The 21,688-nt window shown below is 52.6% G+C and overlaps 1 protein-coding gene and 1 pseudogene across 1 annotated transcript; both read right to left on the reverse strand.

Moving 5' to 3' along the window:
- Nucleotides 1–291: 291 nt before the first annotated feature.
- On the reverse strand, nt 292–3,270 carry Barx1 (BARX homeobox 1). Its single transcript, XM_077105646.1, has 4 exons — nt 3,048–3,270; nt 1,023–1,314; nt 856–940; nt 292–456 (listed from the first exon to the last, which is right to left on the reverse strand). Exons 1-4 carry the CDS (start codon nt 3,268–3,270, stop codon nt 292–294), a joined length of 765 nt encoding a protein of 254 aa, XP_076961761.1.
- A 16,916-nt stretch (nt 3,271–20,186) lies between these two features.
- On the reverse strand, nt 20,187–21,426 carry LOC143382746 (transformer-2 protein homolog alpha-like; annotated as a pseudogene).
- Between the last annotated feature and the right edge of the window lie 262 nt (nt 21,427–21,688).

The following is a 21,688-nucleotide window of genomic DNA, read 5'->3' on the forward strand; positions in this document are numbered from 1 at the left end:
AAGGAGCAGGGCGTGAATGCACGTGGAGCGCACGGCGCCGCGGAGCTCCAAGGAAGACGAGTTGCTTCCGCCGCGATGGACGTCCCAAGTAAGGACCAGGAGCGCGCCGGGGCCTGGGTTTGGCTTCAGGGTCTCTGTCCTTCCTTGTTTGACCCCTGATTGTCCGCATTCGAAGTAATAATAAAATGCTTAGAAAGCAAACGGTAGGGACGAGAAGGGACGGTCCGCAGGTTCCCGCGGACTCAGGCGGCCACTGCTTCTCTGGCTCCCTGGCCCCGCACTCTGCCGAGCTCAATCCTCGCGGCTCCTGTCGCTGGGCTCGCCTGGCACCTCCGCCGGCTTCTCCGCCTCCTTGGCGCGCTCCTGCTCTGAGAGTTGCTCGCTTGTGGGGATGGAGTTCTTCTTTGGCCGCCCCTTGGGCTTGGTAGGGGACTCCAGGCCGCCGCCCTGCAGTACCTACACGAAGGATGACCAGTACCTCGATGGGCAGGGAGGTGGACTGGGGACCCTTGTGCCCAGCACCCAGGGGTGACGGAAGGACCCAACCGGGTCATCAAGGACCGCTCCCCGCCCCTGGGAAACGGCAGCCATTTGAGAGCCGTTGGGAAGAGGCCTCCCCTAAGACTGCAGAGGGGTTCAAGGCTGCCAGCGGACCTGAGGGCTCCGCGGGACACCAAGGATTGTTGACCCCCATAGGGCACCCAAAGAGGCAGAGGGTCCTCATATGCACCAGGTGCAGAGGGAATTGGAAGGGTTGGGAAGAGGTCCTCGCGGAGCAGGGAGGAACAGTTCTTGCAGGGCACAGGGGCAGGGCCCGGGAAACCGAGGGCCTACCGAGCTACCAGGCACACTCACTATTTTCTTCCACTTCATCCTCCGATTCTGATACCACGTCTTCACCTGCAACTGGCTCAGGCCCAAGGACTCGGCGAGATCTATTCTAGAAAGAGCAGGGCGCACCTTCAGCAGGGCAGATGGCCACCCTCCCACCGCCTACTGGCCCCAGCCTTGCCCAACACTACCTGTCGGGCGTGGAGAGGTATTTCTGCTTCTCGAAGCGTTTCTCCAGGCCCATCAGCTGCAGCTCGGTGAACACAGTGCGGCTCCGGCGCCCCTTCTTGGCTTTCGTGCTCGGCTCACCCGGGCCTGCGGCCTCCAGCTTCCCGCGGAGCTGCAGCTCCAGCGGCAGGTGCGGCGCACCCGCGGCGCCAGGCAACCCAGGCCCCGCGGCCAGCAGCGCTGAGCCCAGCCCGGAACAGCCGAGCGGCGCCAGCGGGAACTTGAACACCGCCGCCTGCTCTGCTTTCAGCACTGCTGCAGGGAGAGAAGAGGGAGCAGCCCAGTGAGCTCCAGCTGCGCTTCTCTGCCTCGGCGTCGGCCGCACCAAGGGCCACGGGAGCTTCAGCTCAGAGAATCGAACACGCAAAACCTCCACGCCTGGCGGCCTGGAGCAAGCATGTGAGCCACGCGCAAGGATTTGAACTAAGCGCAGAAGACAAGCCCCCTCAATGTTCTGTCCTCCAGAGTCTGGAAGAAAGGGCCTCTCCAACCCGGTGCTCTGCTCTGGCATTCCCCATGCCCCAACCGCCTCTGGATTTCAGCGTTCTCCAGAAACAAGTTCACAGGTCTGAGACGCATGCAGTGTCTCTTTCGTAAAAAAGGAAATTAAGAAGAGACCGGTGCGAATTAAGAAGGTGGGCGTCTGCCCGGACCAAATCCGGCTTGCTGAGTTCGGAAAAAGAACCCAAAGGACTGTGCACGGCCACTCTCCTGTGCTCAACACAGCAGCCACACCGCGGGCTGTGGCCGTGCCCTCCTCTGGGATGGGGTCGGGCGCTTCCTAGAAATTCCAAAGCACCCTGTGAACACGAAATTTGTGTTCTTGTTTTTCTGTCCAGGCTCTTCCCCGTGAAGATGCTTGCATGTTCTCTAGTCCTAAAAGGTTTTTTTTTTGTTTGTTTTTTTTTTTTTTCTTTGCCCGCTTCAAACGAACTACTAACAGTACAACAGATAGAAGTGAAAGGCAGCCGAGACACCGCGTCCCAAACTGGCTCTGCCGCCACCAGCGCGACAAGCTCAACCAAGAAGGGACCAAAGGAGTGCAGAAAAGGCGGTTGGTGGGGCTGGGGTCCCCGCCAAGTTTAGAAGGCCTCCCTTCCCTTGGAAGTATGAAGGGGACCCAAGTAAAGGTAAGGAGGGGGAGAGGGGAGAAGGGAAAAGTGGGAGAGGGAGATCTACAAACCGAGAGGATGAGGGAGGCCAAACGCTGAGCAGAGAGTAGATGAGAAAGGTTCAGAAGGGCATGGAGGTGGTGGAGAGGGCACTGCAGGCCAGGACAGGCAGCCACCGAGAAAGAGACAGGGTGGGCAAAAACGGTTTGAGCAAGTGGTTCAAGTTCTGCCCAGACCTAGCCGCCCTGGAAGTGGAAGGTCCAGCCCGGCAGCGGCTCACAGGCCTCTTGACTCACAGCAAGGCCCTACGGCAGCGGAGGCCTCATTGTCCCCAGCTGCAGCACTGGACTCCAGGATACCCTGGGCCGACTTGGGCCAGTGTCTGAACCCAGCATTGGAAGCCGCGGGCTTCTTCTAGAGGTCCCAGCTACCGGGGTTTGGGTAGTCACAGGCTCCTGGTTGTCAGTTCTCCACCGCGAAGCCGAGAAGCCCACGATCTGAGATCATTTTGACCCTCACTAATCCGCAGACCGGTCGTTCGCCCGAGATGGGAATGCGGGTTCTGTTCCCCGGGCCCAGCCCCCTATCCTGTGCTGAAGGCCGAAGAGCGGCCATGCAGCCAAAAGCAAATGCCCTCCCTGGCCTGTCCTTCGGGCACGAGGCCTGTTTCTACGGAGCCTGTTGCCCGCACTCTCCGCTTCCAGGCTGGAGCGCGCCTAGAAATCTGTCCCGGGGCCTGCGCGCTCAAAGCAATGTCCAGGGACGGTTCTGGGGCCCAGGTAAGAAGAGTAGGTTCTGGGCGCCCCCACGGCGTGGCTCTTACTCTCCCGCTAAGACCGACCCACAGCCCCAAGGCCCCGAGGCCGCCGCACGTACCCAGGTGGCTGTGGAAGGGCCGCGCCGCCAGCAGAGCCTGCACGCCGAACTTGAGCAGCTCGCCCGCGGCGGCGGCGGCGGCTGCAGGCGCGGCGCCCTTGGGCCCGGGCGGTTCGGTGAGGATTTCCTCGATCATGAAGCTTCGGTAGCGGTGTGGCCGGTGATCTGCACAGCCCTCGGGCGGGCCGAAGCGCACGGCGCCCGGCTCCCCGGGCCGCTGCATCGCTGCGCCCGCGGATGCGCCCGCGGCTGGGCAGCGGCGGCGGCTGGGCTCGGGCGCGGGGCCCGCGCGGGGCTCTAGGCCGGCCCGCAGCTCCCGGCCGCGCGCGGGCGCCGGCTCATGCCCCCTCCCCCGCCGGCGGGCCGGGCGGAGGCGCAGGGCGCGGGCGGGGCGCTCGGGGCTCGGCCAGTCGGACCCGGCACTGCGCCCCCGCCCCGCGCTGCCGCGCCTCTAGCCCGGCCAGACCCGCGTCACCGCCCCGCCCCGCCCGCGCCGCCCCGCCCCGCCCTGCTCCGCTGGGCTCCAGGCTGCGGCCCCCCACCCGCTAAGCGGAGCCGGAGGGAGGAACCCAGAAGGGAGGGAGGAGGGAAGGGAGGAGAGGCCGGCGTGAGAGGGGCCGGCCGACCGAGACCGAAAGAGAACCAGCGGAGCGCACGCCCAGGAAGGACCCACGTAGAACTCGGGAAAGGAGACCCTCCCCTAGAGATGAGACACCGAGGGATCGAGAGAGAGGTGAGAAAAGGTCCCGGCGGTGACAGTGGGGACCAGGAAAGATAAGAGAGTGACGGTGCCTGGGATGCCGTGGAGACGTGTGCAGAGAGACTGACGGGAGAGCGAGAGTCCGCGGCCTGGACGTGCCAGAGGGCACAGAGGCAGGCCGGACAGAGGGAGGGAACAGTAAAGAGAGGAGACAGGTAGGAAGGGCCGCGGCCTAGGCAGGGGTTAGGGAGGAGAATGGGCAAAGGCCCCCGCATCTCAATCGGGAAAAGAGTGACGGTGTGCCTCCCGCCAGGGTGCAGGGCCGAACGCCGCGTAGGGGTCTGCAGTGGGCAGGGTGCAACTCAAAGAGTGGCAGTCGCACCTGTGCACCACCGCCCGGGCCAACCTCCGCCTCAGTTTACCATGATCAGCCTCCTTTCCCTCCAACTTGCCCTGAGAGGAAAACGTTCTGAAGGCGCATTTGATTGAAATGCAAACCCAAGTGATACGTGGACACATTCTCCTTGGCAACACGGGACGCTGTGGGCTGGGTTATGTCCTCCTAGTTAGAGGATTCCATGGAGAGGAAGAGAAAGGATGCAACTTCCCCATTTCCCACCTTTGGATCATCAAAGGAACCAGGTGGAGCTGAGGGCAGGGATCTGGGGGTGCTCTGAGAGTCTGCCTTCCCATCTCTGAGTCTCAAAGGCTCCTGCAGGACTGAGGAAATCGGCAGCACCTCTTCTAGATCTGTCTTGTAAAGAGAGTATAATCCCAAACCTGAGGTGAACAATCCCAAAGTAAACTCTCTACCGAGTTTGGAGTTTCGGCCCTTTGGCTCTGCCACTGCTGGGTAAACCACTGCCTGTTTCTGGGCTCCAGCTCTCTGTCCCTTCCAGAAGAGATATACTTGACACCAAGGAGTTTGTGAGGACTGAGGGAGGGGGTCCTTACCCAAGACCCACAGGAGCTCCTAGTTAGGAGGGCGGGGTGTACCTAGGAGGCAAGAGGAGGAGCTGTTGTCCTCCCCTTCCCACTCCGCAGACTGGGTCCTACCTCCAGCCCCAACCACCACAACCAGTCAGCACCTGGCTCCCAGCTGGTGTCTTAAACCACTCCTACTTCCTAAGTGAGCTCTACACGGAGCCTAAGTCCTCACCTCTGGGAAATGGGCAGCAGGTCCTGCCCTCTCCCTAAGCTGATGCAGTTTCCTCCGTTCAGTGGATTGCCAAGGGGCGATCTTGAGGCTCGTCCTAGACGACCCTAGACCGTGGCAGCTGGCCCAGACTCTGGGGAGACTAGGAGGTGGTCAAGACCCCTTGTTCATAGGGACTGGGGTAAAAGACCAAGAATGTCTTTCCGGAGGCTCTGAGCCACTGCTCCCCAGTTGTTGGGTGACTTTCTGAATCCTAGGGTCATCATCATGACTGAAAGAAGGTGGCCTCTGTGGCCTCCAGTTGTTTCCGACTCCCCAGGGTAGGTGGTTCAGTGAGGAAAAATGGTTTTTTGGAAGGCGTGATGTGAGACCTACTAAGAGTAACAGTGGCCCACACCGAGGAGGCCTCTTGGTGACCAAGCAGTAGGGGTTGTGTGACTGCTTCTCTTGGCACAGAACCCACCCTACCCCCTCCTGGGCAAGCAGAGGAAAGCAACTCCTCCTGGGGTCCTCAGAAGCCCGGAGGGGTTCTCCCCAGGGAGTGGGCACAAAGAACCCTTCCCTAGATGGGAAGTCCAACCACCTCATTTTTCAGGTGGGCAACTGAGGCCAACAAGAGAAAGGGAGCGACCCAGGCACCCCAGTGTATAGGACTGTCTTTCCGTGACCCTCTGTCTCGGGGTCTTTCCCCTGGCCTCCACCCTCCCCATCCCAGTGTCCTTTGCCTCCTCCTCTTCCTCTCTGCTTTCACACCTTCCAAGGGGCTTAGACCGGGGTATTCTCTAGAGATTTAGGCCCAGACAGCCCCCACCCCAGCCCTCACCTCTTATTTGGATTCTGAGAGAAGTCACCCAGATTTGAAACCCCTGTGCGCAGCCCAGTTGCAGCCCTGAGGGTCTCACTTGCTCAGGATTGGGGTCCTACATCTGAGCATTCAGATTGTTGATCAGCTGTCACCAAATCTATTTTACCACCTGTCAGCTTCTTAGGGTAACTCTTTGGTCAGGCTGTTGGTGGTGGGGGTTGAGTGATTTTCAGCGTGGAGGTCTCTAGATTTCAGGGACTCAGTGGACTATGACCCAGCCTCCTCCCCATTCCACAGGTGTGCCCCCCAGCTGCTTGGACTCTGGCCAGCGCTATTTCCTGATCCCAGGCATAGGCCTTCGGAAGGCAGCCTCTGGGAATGAGGCCTCCAGGGTTGTGCGGTTGGCCTGGAGGGAAAGGCTGAGAGCCACGACACTCCCTCCCCTCCAGTGCGCAGAGACACTACCGCTCGGACCTGCCCCTAGTTCACCCTCCTTGGGACAGCCACGTCCTCGAAACTGAAGGCAAATCCTCAGATAAACCCCTTTTGGGCGAAAAACTCAAAACGAATGACTGCGAGGCCTCCGCTGTTCAGGAATTGCAGGACTGGCGCCCTGGAAGGGGCTCACAGTGAATGGGGCTTCATTCTCCAGCCCAGGCTGCCCGAAGAAGGGGAGTCGCCACCCAGAGGCGTAGCCGCGGTGCCCGACGCCTGGGACCCGCTGGGGCCTCCAGCCGCCGCTGCGAAAATCCCGGAAACCGTCCACTTGCGGTGCTCGCAGTGGAAAAGATGACCTCAGCGCCCGGGGCCAGCCACCCTCCCCTGTAGCCTGGCAGCTAGGGGCTCTGGGCCACAGGGGGTCCTTTGCGCCTTGACGAAAGATGGGGGTTCCAGAGCACAGAACCGTTCCCTCTCCAGTGCTCTGTCCCGGTGACTCCACATTTTCAACTGGCACCGGCGGGGCGAAGCGGAGAAGGGGTCTCCTCACCCTATTAACCGAAACTCTTAAGCACTGGTGTGCAGATTCCAGGCCCCCTTCCCTCCTCCTCCACCTTCCTCCTGCCCCAGCGCCTCCCAGATGGCATTCTGGAACGGCTCCTGAGCGAAGGGGTCACAGAATAAAGACAGAGAGGCTGAGTACCCAAGGGGGCAACCCTGGGACAGGTCAGCGTCCAGCGTCTAGGGGCTTCTGCCCTCCCAGGACTGCCGGCCTATTTCTTTGCATTTTCTTCTTACCTGCCCTGGGTTTGTTATCTTACTTGGCCAAACGAAGTTGGGACCAGAGATGTAGGGAAGGTTTCTTTAAAACGGTCACCTCGCCTCTTGGTAGAATCCTCTAAATAGCCAACAGCCCAGCGGTCCAACAACTTCCTCCCAGTTGACCAAGAGGACCTCGATCTTTGAGCGGCCCGCCATAGAGCCCCGCGCGCCAAGGGCACGTTCCTTTTTCCAGGGACGCGTCGCTAGCGCCCTTGAAGGGCGCGGGCTCTTCCCCGTTTTCTTTCTTGAAGCCTGAGGTTCTGACTGCCCCTAACCAGGGGCAAGCTGGAGGGGATGGCAGTGGTGGTGGCATTTGACGTGGGTCGAGGGCCTGTCTCGGTGGGGGCCGGGGCTGCCGTCCCGCCCGGCCCTTGTCTGGAACCGGGACTGAAGACTTCTGTTCTGCCTTCAAACAGGCTTATAAAATTTCTCCGTCCCTAAGCTCGCATCTCGCTGTCTCCTGGAGACCGCCAAACGTTTTCCTTCGGAGAAACCATTCTCTGTGACCCCTTTTAAATGAAAATTTCGACGTCGAGCGTGGACTTTCGTTTTGAGTCATTTCAAATGTCTGGGAACCCGGAGGTCAAATCGTATTTGGGGCGACAGCGCCTTTGGATACACCCCTCTTTCCGTCTGTAGTTATCCCTCTCAGAGCACTCCATGAATTTGATCCTTTGGAATTGGTTATTTTTTGTTGTTTTATAAGGTGGTTTGGGGGTTTAATGTGTAATTCCCTTTAGAAGTGTGAGTTTTAAAAGATACATAGGTACAAAACGACGGCCTTCCGAGACTGAGAGAACTTCAGGACCCAGTTCTTGGTGGCCAGGGTCCTGGGGCAGTCCTTGGCCAGTTCTTTCTCCATTTTTACACCCACCCCTGGCCAGCCTGGGCGGGTCCCGCAGCGACCTCGGATCGGAGTCGGGTCTTGCGAACCCGCGGCGCTCGAGGCCACTTCCAGGACCAGGAAGTGGTGGCCGCTGGGTGCCGGGACTCGCTGGGGCCGGGTGATGAAGATCTAGAGGACCTCCACCCGCCGTGGGACTGTGAGAACTGAACCTCGGACATCTGTTCTGGCGCCTGGAGTGCAGTGCGGGGAAGGAGAGGTTTGACTGGTCGGGGCGCAGGTTGGGGAGCTCAGTGCGGGTGTTGGAGCGCTCTAACCTTGGGTGGGGGGCAGGGAGAGAGAAAGCCAGGTGATGACTGCCTGGAGAGACCCTCCTGGCCCCTTCGCGGCAGGTGCTTGTCGCCTACTTGCCACTTAGCTCGCACCCAGGACCTTGCCGGAGCTCTTGAGGCTGCGGGTGACTCTGTTCTGAGGCCGCACTTCGCCAGGAGCTCACGTACACTGCAGGCCGGCCGGCGGGAAGGGAGCAAGCTGTAGCGAGGCGGCCAGCTCTCGCCAGCAGAGGACACCCGCTTGGGAACGTCCCGCGCTTTTCTTTACTTTCCCTTTGCTTGCTTTCTTGTCTTTTTTCGTCCATTTCCCGTCTTCTTTATTACAAGTTCTCCCCATCCTCCCCTGCTTCTCGCTCTCGCTCTTATTCTCTCCGCCCCTCTTTTTCTTCCTGTTTTCTTTTCATCAGGACAACCAAACCACAGTTCTGTCCTCCTAATAATGAGAGACGGGATCTTCACACTACTGGATACCAGCCACTGTGGGTTTTGTCGCTTCCATTATAGGCAGAGCCCTTGGAGGGTTCACAGCCCTGTGGCCCGGGTCTTGGAGCCTGGGCACCCTGGGGAGCCAGCCCTCTGTGGGAGAAGGAGTCCAGGCCCTGCCCCATCAGTAGGGGGAGCTGGAACGCAGTGCCTCCTACAGGATGTCTTTGCCCACCATCCAGCAGGTTGGTGGATGGACACTTGCATCTGTCCTCCCTGACACAGACAGTGCTGTGACCATCAGTCTTTTCCTGCTCTGAAAATTGAGTGAGGGGCAGGAGGAGGCCTGCCCCGACTCCTCCAGCAGCACCTCCCATTGGATGCCTCGCAGCCCTTGGGAGGGGACGGAAGGACAGGCACAATGCTTATGTTGTAGGTAAGGATTCTGGGGCCTACAGGGAACACAGAAAGACCACAACACCCTGCTCCTCAGATGCCAGGCCAGGACCAGCCTCATGCCAGGGCTCTAGGCCAGTCCTTCTGCTTTCTGCTGGAGATGATTAAGGGGAGAGAGACAGGAGCTGCCGCCATCTCCATAGGCCCTGATTTCCTGGGCCCTGTCTCCCCACATTACACCTGTCCTGTCCCTGCCCTTGATCAAGAGAATTCCTTGTCCAAACTTCAGGTTCCCCAAATAAAAGGACAGAGGAAACCTTCGCCTAGCCAGTTTTAACAGCCTTAATCAAAACGCTTTTTCTGCAAAGAGCTAGATAAGTAAATATTTTATGTTTTGCAGCCCAGAAAGCTTTGTTGCAGGGACTCAGTTTTGCCATTGTAGTGTGAAAGTAGCTGCAGATAATACATAAACCAATGAGTATGGCTTTGTTCCAATCAAACTTTGTTTATGGACATTGAAATTTGAATTTGATTTCATTTTTACATGTCATAAAATATTTTTCTCTTGATTTCTTTCAGCCATTTGAAAATTTAAAATCCATTCTGTTTACTGGCTTTATAAAATTGGGCAGAGGGTCACGATTTGCCAATTCCTGGTTTAGAATCAATTCCGCTGATTGCACAAATATGTGCATTTGCATTTGAGAAGTGTTCCCTTATTTTTAAAATTCTTTTTCTTTTAGTTTCTTTTTTTTCCAGGGAAGCACCCATTTGTTTAATAGCATGTGAGTCTTAGAAACATAGAATCCCCGCCTGGTTCATTGCCTACTCCTGTTTCTGAATTCTCAACAATTAAAAGTTTTCCTTCTATGAATACTGTCCACAGACACTGGACTGAATGAGGCAAAATCATCCTCTCACTTAATCCTCACAATGGTCTTTGGAGCAGAGATTGTTTCCTTTGCCTTCTGGTTCCTTACACACTACTAATTACAGGGTGCTCACTACCTTCAGTGGCAGTCCTAAGGGCCTACTGAGAGTCCCCTGACCTGGACTAGCAGCCCCCAGCAAGAGGGAAGGCCACTGCTGGTGAGATGACTCCCTCTTGGGCCATGTCCTTTCCCATCTCCTCTCATTCCACTGACATCCCCTCCAGTGGCTGAGATGTAAGACAGACAGAAGGCTTTGTCCCTGACTTTCTGGGAGTTTCCCAAGCCCTGAGTCTTTGCAGCTGCCAAGTGACGAATTTGCAAGAAACAAGTGAAGGGAAAGAATATGACATAAAAATAGCTGTTATAAATGTGTAGTTGGCTAAAAGCATTTCCAGGAAATCTTGCTCTGGGGGAGGCCAACGCCACATCTCCCCATGACCTGTGGTTCTTGTGCCCTCTGCTGGTCACATTCTGTCTACCAGGATCACCAGGAATCCTCCTGAATGGAAAACCAGACAGCATGACCTGCTACATGTGGAATCTAAAGAGTGGAAATCCTGGAAGCAGACTGGAATGGTGGCTACTGGAGCCCGGGGTGGAGAAAATGTCAGTCAAAGGGCACAAACTTTTAGTTATAATATGAACAGGTTCTGAGGATTTATGTACAGCATATGGACGCTAGTCGATAACGTATGTTGTATACTCATAATGATGTATTGTGACATGTGCTGAGGGTATATCTTGAGTTCTCACCATACAAAATGGTAACTACGAGAGGTGAAGATATGTTCATTAGTTCAACCAATCATTAGTTCTATCCATCATGGTGATCATTTCACAATGTATGTGAATACCAAAATTGTAGTCCTTGAATGTATACAATTTCTATTTGTTAATTATACCTCAATAAAGTTGAAAGAAGTTTTTTTTAAATGATGAAAAGAAATGCACATTTTCTTTTCCTCTCTACATAAGTAGACCCCTTGTTGGATGCTGTAGATACAAAGAAAACAACATTTTATCTGCTTTCGGGGAATTCGGTTTAACTCTACTAAGACAGATGAGCTCAGACAGATAGCAAGGATGAAGCACATAGAAGGCAGTGGACACAGCAAGGCAGGTGGACAGCTTCCCATGGCAGGTGGCACACCACAGGCCCTGAACCCAAGGAACTTTCAGAAGCACATGAGATGAAGTTTTTTTTTGCAGGTTATTTTTGTGTCTCGACCAAAAGACTGGCCACAAAGTTGGCTTATAAACATTCCAAAACTAGGAGTCAACCCCCTCTGGCCTTCAGGGTCATGAGAGGCCTCAGCTCCATGACCCCAGGTTCTTCCCTGTTTTCTGAGTCTACTTCTGGCAAGGGGCATTTCTCAGAACAACTATGAATTCCACTGTGCATGCCCTGGCCACCATCTAACAGCTCGTCCTCCATGTGAGGCCTTGTGTACCCCATCCTCCAACATGATCTCATTCAATCTTACATCTTCCATTCTTGGAAGGTGACAATTTTTTACCCTTCATTTACAAGCAAGGAAAGTGAAGCAAAGGGGTGACCTCATTTGCCCAAGTTACAGACGTGGGATTTGAACCAGCATCTTCTCCACGGCACCACAGTGGCCTTTTTTAGGGCTCTCCACCTTCTAACTTGGCCCCACTTCCCCTCCAGTTCTGATTATTGCTGAGGTTCAGACTTGTCACTCCAGGTGCATCTGGACCCATTATCTCACCCTGTGCTGAGTGGAGAAGATGGGCTGAAACAGCCGTCCCCTGCAGACTGACCACTGGTCAGGGAGGGCCACAGAGGCAGCACACACAGCGGGGAGGGCATCTCCAGTCAGAGAACAGGGTGCTGGGAGCTCAAGTCTGGTCTAGGATACCCAGGATACTGGGCCCTCCCATGGGCAAGTCCCTGTGCTAGCCCCAATCCTGTCCCACCACAGATCACTCTAGGACAGAAGAACTGTCATATATAAACCACATAAACTTCTACGAGTGCAATTCCTGAGTGTGCAGGTGCACAACACACATGACTGTGCCCAGCAGTCCTGCCAATTGTTTCCTTCTGTTCTCACAGAACCAGATATGATTCAAAAAACTGCTATTGCTTTAAGCTGTTGTCATTCTTATCTTTCCCAGAGAATAAGTGACATGTTGAAACAAGGGAGGAAAACATCATATTGGCACATTTACTGATAAAAATCCACTTTAGAAATTAGAAATTTACTCTCTGGCCATTAATGTTTCTATTACAGATCAAAGTTAAATTCATCCTTCAGTTTTGAATAAGGGAAACTCCAAGATCGGCTGAACTCTAAGATCGCCCCCTGGTGTCCACGTCATGCACAATCCATCTCTTGGAATCCTAGGATCCTATCAGTGTGTTTGGATAGGACTGTCTGGTTTGTTACTTTATAACTGAGGTCCCTAACTGGTTGACTTTGAGTTGATCACAAGGGAGATTATCCTTGACCTAACCTCACTGGACAAGCCCTTTCAGAGGGCCTGGGATCCTCCCTGAAGTCGGAGATGATCTGCTGGCCTTGCAGAATAGAAGCTGGTCCTCAGAAAGGCTTCATGGACAGGTCCTGAAGAGCAAGGACAGAGATTCTACACACAGTCCAAATCATCCTTCCTTAGTTGAGCTCTAGGTGAGACCTAGTCCCACGGCACTTGCTGGCAGCCTGTGAGCCTAAGCAGAGGAACATGTAAGCCATGCTCAGACTTCTGACCCACAGAAGCCGTGAGAGAAGAAAGCCACCAAATTCGCAGAGATTTGTTATGCTGCAGGAGCAAACTAATTCCGTAAGGAAGTTGCATGTGAGCAGAACCTGGTGTCTGCCTGAGGGGATAGAACTCAAGAGGCCAGGACACCCCTGATTGTTTTTGCTCTTTATCATTACACAGGGGTAAACCTTGGAGTCCCCCATGTGAATGAACCTTCCTATCAGGGGACCGGGACGGCTCTCTGTCCCTGCAATACCTCCTGATGCCTGAGGAAGGAACCTGGCTGCAGCATAGACAGGACCTCTGTGGTAGGGAATGAGGGACACATTTTGGTCAGCCCGTGTCTTAATGTCCCACCTCTGCTGTCTTGATGTGACTAAGAGTGAATCAGAGGACAACCCCACCCAAAGAAGGGAGACCATCCCTACCCCTGGAGCCGGTCTTGAGTTGGAATAGCCCAGTGTCTGCAGTAGCTGAGATGGGTCATGTGGGTCAAAGCCACCATGCACCTCCTCTTCTCCCTAATTTGGGGGAAACAAGAGAACAGGGAGAATGAGAGCAGTGGTCAGGACAACACTTCAGAGCAATGCTGACCAGGGCCTGGCTGGCAGAACGTTCGTCTCCCAGGCCATGTCAGGTGTGCAGGGGGACCTGGGCCCTGGTGCCAGGAACCTTCCCAGAGCCAATGTGGGTCCAGCAGGTGAGGCTGGGATGCACTGCTGAGGCCTGCTGAGGGGAGGAAGGGTGGCTTCCTGTGCACAGCATCCAACCCCTGAGACGGGCTGGGTAGCCCTGGGGCTGTGGCAGGGACATGGCCACAGAGCACACTGAAGACCAGGAGCAGAGCAGCCCTGCCTCGGCCGACTTCCATGTCTCCCCTGTCCTGCACCCCAGAGCCCAGGATAGGTAGGTGACTAGGAATCGAGAAAGAGGAAACAGCATGCCCCCGTCTGCTTCCCCTGCTGGCCAGCTCTGCTTAGGCTCATGAACACCTGGCCACAGCAGGGAAATCACTTCCTTTCCAGCTCTTGGCTCATCTTTCTGACTCAAATCCCAAGTCTCATTCTGGTGCCATTGTGGCCTCGGTGCGTTCACAGACCAGCTATGCTGTCTCATGGAACAGGCTAGAGCTTGTCCAGGGGACATCTTCAGACAGGACAGATTGATGAGCCTCTGCAGAAGCGTAGGGCTCCCTCTGAGGTTCGCAGACTCTGTGGCAGATTCCCTGTCCCAGCTCAGGGGGAGGACACCAAGGCCTTGTGCGTGGCACCACAAAAGCCTTCTGGGGCACTCCATTCACTTGCTTCATTTGTTTTTACTCCACTGACTGAGGACAGCCTCTGCCAGGGCAGCTCATCCGTGCTGGTCAGAGTGCTCTGAAGGAATGCTGATGGTCAGCAGTGTCTAAGAGGGCCCAGAACGCATGGGAGGCGGCCAGGGGTGCGTGGGAGGACGGTGGTAGTGCCAAGGCATCTGCCATCGGCTTCACCACCAGTGCAGGGTTTCCACACCCCTCTGCCACTTCATTCACCAGATTACTCTCCAGCAGGCACCAGGCGCCTGGTCTGGGGACTGTGGATCTGTATCCAGCAGATGCTCTGGGGCGTAAGCGCCAGTAGTATCCTCATTTCTCCAAGAAAAGGACTTAGGCACACAGAAGGAACCTGCCCTGGGTCACCAGGAACCTTCCCCAAGTCACCAGCACCACCAGAAAAGGTCGAATCCTGCATCGTCAGCCTGATTCAACCCACTTCATGGTTTCTGTGAGGGCTCATCTCTTCCACACCACTAGAAAGTCAAGAATTCATTACGTTGGGAACATTCTGTATTTGGGCCTCTGGGCTATAATGGGAGCCTGGTGAGTCCTCTCTGGGCCTTGGAGACGATGGCCTAACCCCCTTCCCAGCACCAGGAGGAAGTTCTAAGGGCCAGGCACTAGAAGCCGGAGCAAGCTTGGAGGCTGGATGGGGCTCTGTGCAGGACACGCACGCCAGGGACATCCTCCCTGAAGGTCTTTATGGCCGGTTCCTATAAAACCACTGCCTTGGGAAGATCACAGGGTGGTGGGGACATGGGTCCTGTCTCCTCATGGTCCTGTCCCGGCTCACTCTCCCGCACAGCCTGCTCACGCCCACCCCACGCACTTGGGCATTCCCCTGCTCTCCCCACCTCCGGCAGCCCCGCTTCTGGCAGGGTGAGTCTCTTCACTTCTGCTGGCTGACAGATGAGCAGCTGCTGGCAGGACCGTGCTCCAGGCTTCTGTGAACACCTCCTCCCAGGTGAGCATGAAGATGGGACACACCCAGGTGTTCCCAGGACAGAACCTGGCCCATGTCAGGTGCTCAATAACCTGGAGCTTCTGTCCCCAACACAAGGAGACTCAGAGTCAGGTCATGGTCACTGCAGCTTCCTGAACTCTGCACTGGAAGGGATTCTATAAAGTCCCTTTTCTGAAAAACACCCACCACCCAGGGCCCTCACCCTCCCTGGAACTGTACTCTGTCTCTATCCTCGATGACCATCCAGCATCTGCCATGGTTTCTAGAACCTTCTCATCTCTCATCATCCAAACTCCCTTGTCCTCTGCCTTGGTCTAGATCCCACTCTGTAGCCTCATCACTGGATGAAAACACTTCCCACTACTTCCTCACTTAATAACGGGGAAACTGAGGCCAGAGAGTAGAGGGACTCAGCCACACAATTGCGACAATGTGTTGGTCAAGACAGGATACTGCGGTGAAACCACCAACACCCCAGGCTTGAAGGGCTGAGCGCCCTTCACACTCCTGTGATTTATCCATCATGTGGGTGGGGAGCCAGGCTCAGCCTCTCCTCCCAAAGCACCCACCTGCTCAGTGACTTGTTCATGGATTCATCTGGTATTGAGTGCAGCTTACTGTCAGTTAGACCTTACAACTTAGCTACAGTCTGAGACTCTCTCCAGCTGGCTCTTCTGGTAGAACAGGACTCCCTAGGGAAAGGAGGCCTCTATTGTTATATTTTTCAAAAAATCTTTGTCATTAGACCTTTCAGTTCCTTAAGAATAAGATCCACCAATCCTCACCTGTACCCCAGTACTGAGAAATTTCTGGGGGAAATAAGGAAAAGTTCTGATATTTAGAAATGCTATCTATAAAAGAAAATTCTAGCATGGGGCCTGCTTAGTTTTCTGCTGTAAGAAAGCATATGCGGAGTGACTCAGAACAACAGCTGTTCATTGACTCATAATTCTAGAGGCCAAAAGTCTAAGATCAATGTGTTAGTCACTTTTTGTTGCTGTGACAAAAAACCTGAGATAATCAACTTATGAGGAAGAAAGGCTTATTTTGGCTCACAGTTTCAGAGGTTTTATTCCACGGTCTCTTGGTCCTGTCTCCTTGGGCCTGTGGTGACACAGTACATCATGGCAGGAATACATGGTAGAGGAGGCCTGATCACTTCACTGTGGCTAGGAAGCAAAGAGAAAGGCAGGAGCCAGGGTCCCAACATCAGGGGCCAGATGACGTAACTTCCTCCTACTAGGGCCCCACCTCTTACCACTTTCCAAAGACTCCACAGGCTGGGACCAAGCCATTAATTAGCACATGGACTTTCAGGGGACACTCCAGATTCAAACTAGAGCAATTACGGTGTCGCAGGGCAGTGCTCTCTCTGAAGGCTCAGGGGAGATCCTTCCGGGTCTCTTCCAGCGTCTGGAGGTAGCCAGCAGTCAGTTCTCAGCCCTGCTCAGCTTGGGGCCCCACCCCATCTCTGCATCCATCACCCCATGACTCTTCCTTCACCTGAGTCTCCAAATGCCCCTTCCCTCATATCTAGTGGCTGTGTGAGGGTCCACCATAACTGAGCCTGACCTGGTTCCCTATAAGGTCACATTCAGGTTCCTGGGGGGCTCAGGTTTCAACATGTCTTTTTGGAGAACATAATTCACCCCCCAACACTTCCCCCATGGCACTTTTGGACAAATTCGACAAAGGCACCCCCTCCTGTGGGTGGACACAGCGGCAACCCAGGCTGGGCTTGAATTCCCGAACCAGGAGCCCCTATGAAGAGAGTAATCCACACAACCGTGGACATCAGCTGTGTTCTGGAACTTATCCGTGTATAAGCTTAACAGCCATTCCTCAAAGAAAGAAAAAACCCAGGCTGGAATTTCAACAAAAACCTGGGCCATCAGGTGTTGCAAAGTCCAGTCAAGGGCCTCCCAGTAATGCCCCAAGGGTGGGGCCAAGGCAAGGAGGCCACTAGGGGAATGTTATCTGCCGAGAATGTTAAAATCATAACAAATCTAACTTAAGAGTGGATTACTATTTAGTATCATCCTGTATCCACTTCATTCATGAAAGACTTCCCTGTCCTCAGATCTTTTGTTGGTTTAAGCTCTAAACAATTGCTGCAGCTATCACTGAATTTCATGACATGTAGTCCTTCCTCTGTATCCATGGCTCTGAATCGACAGGTTCAATCAACCAAGGATACCAAGGGATGACTGTCCATGAGTTTCAAATTAGTGCACACTCATGACTTACCTTTACGTCAATTCCGTGTTCCACATTTTGAAGTTACTTAGAGACCTTGAGGTATCCAGCAGTTGGTTGTCAGACGTGTTCATCCCAAGACCACCTTCGTGAGGTTTCAGAATTGACATAGTTTGGATCTAAGATGTCTCCCAAAGGCTCATGTGTTAAAGACTTGCTCTCCAGCTGGCCACTGTTGGGAGGTGGTGGGAACTAGAGGAGGTGGGACCTAGGGAAGAATTTAGGTTATTGAGAGCATTCTCCAAGGGAATTGTGGGATGCTGGTCTCTTGCCCTTTCTTTGCTTCCTGGTCACAGTGGGCTCGACCACCCTGACGTGCTGCCTTACCTCAGGCCTGAAAGAAAGGGGACCCACTGAACATGGATTGAAGCTTCCAAAACTGTGAGGCGAAGTAAACTCCCCTTTTCAAGTTTTTTGGTTACAATAATGGAAAGCTAACATATTTAATCCTCATATTGATATGCTGATGGCATTTTTGAGGTGGGAGTTTGGGAAGGTGATTGGGTCATGTGGGCTCTATGCTTGTGGATGCATTAATTCATTCATGGATTAATAAATTATGGAGGAAGAGGCTTTACCACAAAAACAAGCTTTCTCTGACACATGCTTGTTCTGTCCTGCTGCTACATAATACCCTCTGCCATGTTATGATGGAGCACAAAGGACCTCACCACCAGATGCCAACACTAACTTGGTTCTAGCACCAGATGCCAGGACTTCCTGGCCTCCAGAACTGTAAGTCAAACAAACTTCTACTCTTTATAAATTATGCTGTCTTGGGTATTTTATTATAGCAACAAAAAATGGATTAAGCCCCTCAGAGATGTTGAGAAACTGGCATGGATATGATAAGTGATGGGGCCCAGGTTCAGGTTCACCTAGCTGCTGAGGCCAGGCTTGCTCCATGCCAAGGACTTGGGACTGTATCCTGTGGTATGGTGATGAAGAGCCATTACTGCTCAGATGCCTAGGTATGTAAGGTACACAGTGATAAAGGGAATTCTAGTAGTAGTGGAGCCAGCCTGGCCATGGGGTGGGAAAGGTGGAAGACCCAGTGGGAGGCTGCAGGAGTTGTTCACACTGGAGCTGATACAGGGCATCTAAGGAAAGATGGTGGGGTTGGAAAGACATCTGTCACCAAATGGATGGGAAGGAGTGGCCTCAGACACCAAGGAGGGGTCCAGGGTGCATTCTGATGGCTTTTAGAGGGAGCATAGAAGAGACAGGTTTGTTTTAAGAGTGTTTTCAGAGTGTACCTGTTCTTAGCTTTATTTATTTATTTAGACTAGAGAAATAAAAGGTATGAGTCAAGTCCCTTAAGGCCTCTTCAATGCCAGTTCAACTCTCCCAGGCACCTTCCCACTTGATACGATTTCATGTGTATACTTCCAGAAATTTTCTCTGAAAAATAGGACACAAGGAGAAGAATCCTTGAATCCATTGACACTGAGGCATCCTCAGACGCTGGAGGGCAAGGACACACCCTGGAGGCCACTGGGAGAGGTTCTGAGCTGAATATTTCTGGTCAGAAAAAAACAACTTCTGAGGCCTGGCTATGCCAGTAAATACCACTATGATTATTTTCTGAGATATTAATACAGACTTTTTTCCTACACGTGATAGCTTAAGTGATAGTGCTCTTTTCTTTAAATTTGTTTTTAGTTGTTGATGGACCTTTATCTTATTTATTTATACACAGTGCTGAGAATCGAACCCAGTGACCCACACATGCAGGGCAAGTGCTCTACCACTGAGCCCAACCCCAGTCCGATAGTGCTCTTTTCAATAAAGTGTCTATACATGTTTTGGTGGGAAATTTCTCTGCCTGAAATCTTAGCTATTTAAGGAGAGGTCTATTCCTTGTTTAAGTCCATGCTGACTCCAATTCTCAGGGTAGGGATGTTTTTAGTTGCACAAGTTTCATCATGGGACATTACATCTGCCCTCTTGGGTGCAAAGGTGTTACTGAAAATAGGAATCAAGACCGAGTTTCACTTCCTGCGATGGTGGACTAAGTTGGTTCCAACTAACCCTTACACCAAGAACAACCAGAAAGGCTGAATAAAATGTGTCTTTTCAACCATATTGCAGAGAGACAAGGAGTCCAGAGGGGCAGCCTGATACCTGGTATATTTGCTTCTGAAGGCATTTTCTAGTAATAAGGGCTGCTGCTGCTGCTGCTGCTGCTGCTGCTGCTGCTGCTGCTGCAGAGGCCAAGAGGCTGAGCAAGACTATAGGTGGTTACGTGGGCCTGGGGGACAATGATTCTCACACAAATTTGGCCAAGGAAAAGAGACGGCCCTTTTAAACACCCCGGGCTCTCGGGTAAATAGGTGGCAGTTCAACTCTCAAAAGGATCAAAACCAGTTTTGGGTTTTTTTTTTTTTTTTTTAAGTTTGTAAAGTTTAACAGATGTGTTTCAAATACAACATGTTTTGTAGGAATCCACAAGCTTTTAATCTCTAAAAAAGTGACTTAATTTTTAGGGTTCAAAAATTACATTCTTCTAAAGAAATGTCCAAGTGTTTTCTTCTATAGCTTCAAACTTTTTACACTCAACTATTTGTTCTATGCCACCTCAGACAAATGTGACATGACTGAACTACTTCATATGTTACTATCTTCCCCCCCAAAAAAAAAGTTAAAAAAGGAGTCCTCATAAATGCAGATCTCTAATACAGTGTCTAATACAATATCTGACATGAAAGCTTTAAAAAGATCATTTCTTTCCTCATATAATTAGCTAGGAGTTAATCCTCTGTAAAGGCAAAGAAAAATGATACAAAAACTTAACACTGGGTTCCTTTTTTTTAACTCAAGGTGTTTAACTACTCAAAATGACAACAATTACATCCTTTAAGAGTATAATAAAAGGGGTGGAAAACAGCAATGCAACTGAAAAAGGGTAGAAGCTAAATAAATCAAGGATTTTTTTTTTTTTTTTAAGGAGTAGGAAGAATCAGAAGCTTGGGAAACTCCAGAATAAAAAAGAGAGAGGGGAAGGAGAAAAGGAGGGGGGGGGGAAGTCTTCAACTGCAACCATTCCGTTATCAATAGCGTCTTGGGCTGTAGGAGCGAGATCTTGATCGTGATCTGTATCGACTATAATAAGGAGAAGGCGACCTTCTTCTGTACCGGTAATCATAGTCTTCATATCTGTCATATCCACGATCATATCCTCTATCATAGTAAGAATCTCGACGCCTGCCACCACCTCCACCTCCTCCCCCGCCGCCACCACCACTATGAGGTGGTCTGCCCGTGTAGACGCCAGGTGTAGGTGTGTGCGCTCTCTTAGTGAGAGAATGATCCACACGAATTCTTCCACCATCCAACTCCATTCCATTTGCCCTTTCCATAGCCTCCTTTGAGTCATCTATTCTCGCAAAACACACAAAAGCAAATCCCCGTGATCGTCCAGTCCGTGGGTCGTGAACCACATTGACACCACTCAATGGTCCATATCTAGAAAATACTTCACGAAGATCTCGCTCGGTTGTGTATACACTGAGGCCCCCAAACCCCAAGACAAGGGTTGGGGTCTGGACTCGCCCTGCTGCCTGTAGGCCTTCTCCGGTTGGACATCGGAGAGTGACTTGGGCTCCTTCGCCGTCGGTGCTCTGGTGTGTAGACCTACTTCGCGATCTTCTCCTGTGAGAGTGAGAGTGGGATCTGGATCCAGTATGCCGTCTATGGGAATGCCTTCTTGACCTTGGCCTGGGTTTTGATCTTGACCGAGAACGGGATTCAGAGCGTTTGGGGACCCTTGATGGACTACGCGACCCTGACCTGCCCTCCGAGTCTACACGAGCAGGAGTTCCCGTTGGAGATTTTGGCTGAGAGCGGGACCCATTCATTCTTCCAGATTCTTTTAATTCTACTTCACTCTTGCTTTCTACTTCTCTTCATTCTTCATTGAGTTTTTCATTTTTCATGCTTCGTGTATTCTTCCCCAATTCAAACAATTCAAAATAGCCTTAAAAAAAATATTCAAGTGCTTCTATCTGACCAATCTTCTGTTCAATTTTTTTCCCCCATTCAATGTTAATTTTCTGATCTTTAATACTTTTCATTAGCCTTCTTTTATCTTGATTTATCTTCCACATTCTTGGAAAAAACTCTTCGATTTCTTCAAACATTAACCACTTCATTAGGCTCGTCCCACCTTCAACCTCAAGGCTTTCGCCTTTATAGACGCAACGCCGCCGGTTCCAACAGAGACGCGGCCGCTCATCTGCCCTCGAAGCTGTTCTCCTCTACGTCACTCATGTCGGCCAGACGCTCCCCAGAACTAAATAAGAGACAAGTCTCGGCTTGAGGGCCAATGGCCTGATCAACCCGCTGACTGGACCTTAGGGAGGAGGAAAGAGTCGGCAACAACCGCTGCTCCACTCCACTCCTACTTGGTCGCAGGCTCCGGCCTGTTTTTTTTGTTTTGTTTTGTTTTTTTTTTTAAGAATTTTGTTGTAGTTGTTGATTATGATGGTCCTTTTTAAATTTATTTATATGTGACACTGAGAATCAAACCCAG

The sequence above is a fragment of the Callospermophilus lateralis genome, chromosome 17, assembly GCF_048772815.1.
Source record: "Callospermophilus lateralis isolate mCalLat2 chromosome 17, mCalLat2.hap1, whole genome shotgun sequence".
Classification (NCBI taxonomy): domain Eukaryota; kingdom Metazoa; phylum Chordata; class Mammalia; order Rodentia; family Sciuridae; genus Callospermophilus; species Callospermophilus lateralis.

Coding starts and splice junctions, on each gene's coding strand:
- Barx1 (XM_077105646.1), bottom strand. CDS start 3,270: ATGCAGCGGCCCGGGGAGCCGGGCGCCGTGCGCTTCGGCCCGCCCGAG. Junction 941..1,022: donor TACCTCTCCACGCCCGACAG/GTAGTGTTGGGC, acceptor TGCTCTTTCTAG/AATAGATCTCGCCGAGTCCT. Junction 457..855: donor GGATGAAGTGGAAGAAAATA/GTGAGTGTGCCT, acceptor TCCTTCGTGTAG/GTACTGCAGGGCGGCGGCCT.